Source organism: Chaetura pelagica, unplaced genomic scaffold (genome assembly GCF_000747805.2).
Source record: "Chaetura pelagica isolate M959 unplaced genomic scaffold, ChaPel_1.0 scaffold383, whole genome shotgun sequence".
NCBI classification, from domain to species: Eukaryota; Metazoa; Chordata; class Aves; order Apodiformes; family Apodidae; genus Chaetura; species Chaetura pelagica.
Window position 1 is genome coordinate 1,771,805 of NW_009952804.1, and position 822 is coordinate 1,772,626.

Consider the following 822-nt stretch of genomic DNA (forward strand, 5'->3'; position numbering starts at 1 on the left):
GATGAGGAGGGGCGGGGATTGCTGACAATCTGGGCAGCTCTGGGGGTCCTGGTGTGGCTGCTCAGACCAAAGCTGTGGGTGATCCATGTCCCCACAAGGTGCCTGTTGTCCCCATGCTGGTTCTTCAGGAGCTCCCCAGAGCTCTTGGCTGGCGTTGGGAATGGAAAACCTGGGATGAGGTGATCCAGGTTCCTTCTTCATGCTGGGATCCTCTGGGAAGAGTGGGTTTAAAGGGACCTTTTAGGTGGAGAGAGAAGCTGGGAAGAGGCACCACAGGGTCTGGGCAGGATGGACACACCTGGGAAGCTGGAGGGGACGATACGTGACACAGGGATGAGACAGTTCCCAAATCACACCTGGTTGTCCCAGTGCTGGTGTCAGCAGGAGCAGAAGGAGAAGCCTCTTCCAGCAAGGGAGCAGTGGCAGAAAACCAGCCTGGAGGGTGGGGAGATGGGGCACCTCAAATTCAATGTCAATGGGAATAAAATCCCCTGAGGACCAACGTGGGGAGGGAAAGGTGACGGTGAGGACTGAGGGGAGAAGCTGAAATGGAGGAAAGAAGCTGAAATGAGGGAAAGAAGCTGAAATGGGGGAAGATTTGGGGCTTGCACACCCCCTCCCCCCCCCCGGGCTTGGTGCTTTTCTGCACGATTTGATTAAACCCACAGAGGAAACTGGGTCAAACCCAGGGAAGGGGCCACTGGGCTCTGCTGCCCCCCAGCTCTGGAAACCCAGCAAAGCCTCTTAGCTGGGAGGGGGGGTCACCAGTTCCCTCCAACCCCACCCCCCCCCCCCAAAAAGGAAGGGCTTGGGGGGGGTTTC

At 57.9% G+C, this 822-nt stretch overlaps 1 protein-coding gene across 1 annotated transcript in view; it reads left to right on the forward strand.

Annotated features, from left to right (window-relative positions):
- Positions 1 to 288: 288 nt before the first annotated feature.
- The window catches only part of TGFA (transforming growth factor, alpha), a gene marked incomplete at its 3' end in the record, with an annotated part of 4,758 nt that continues 4,224 nt past the window's right edge, over positions 289 to 822 (forward strand). The window contains exon 1 of the mRNA XM_009995019.1: positions 289 to 442. Coding sequence (XP_009993321.1) covers positions 289 to 442 — 154 coding nt within the window. The remainder of the gene's footprint in view (positions 443 to 822) is intronic.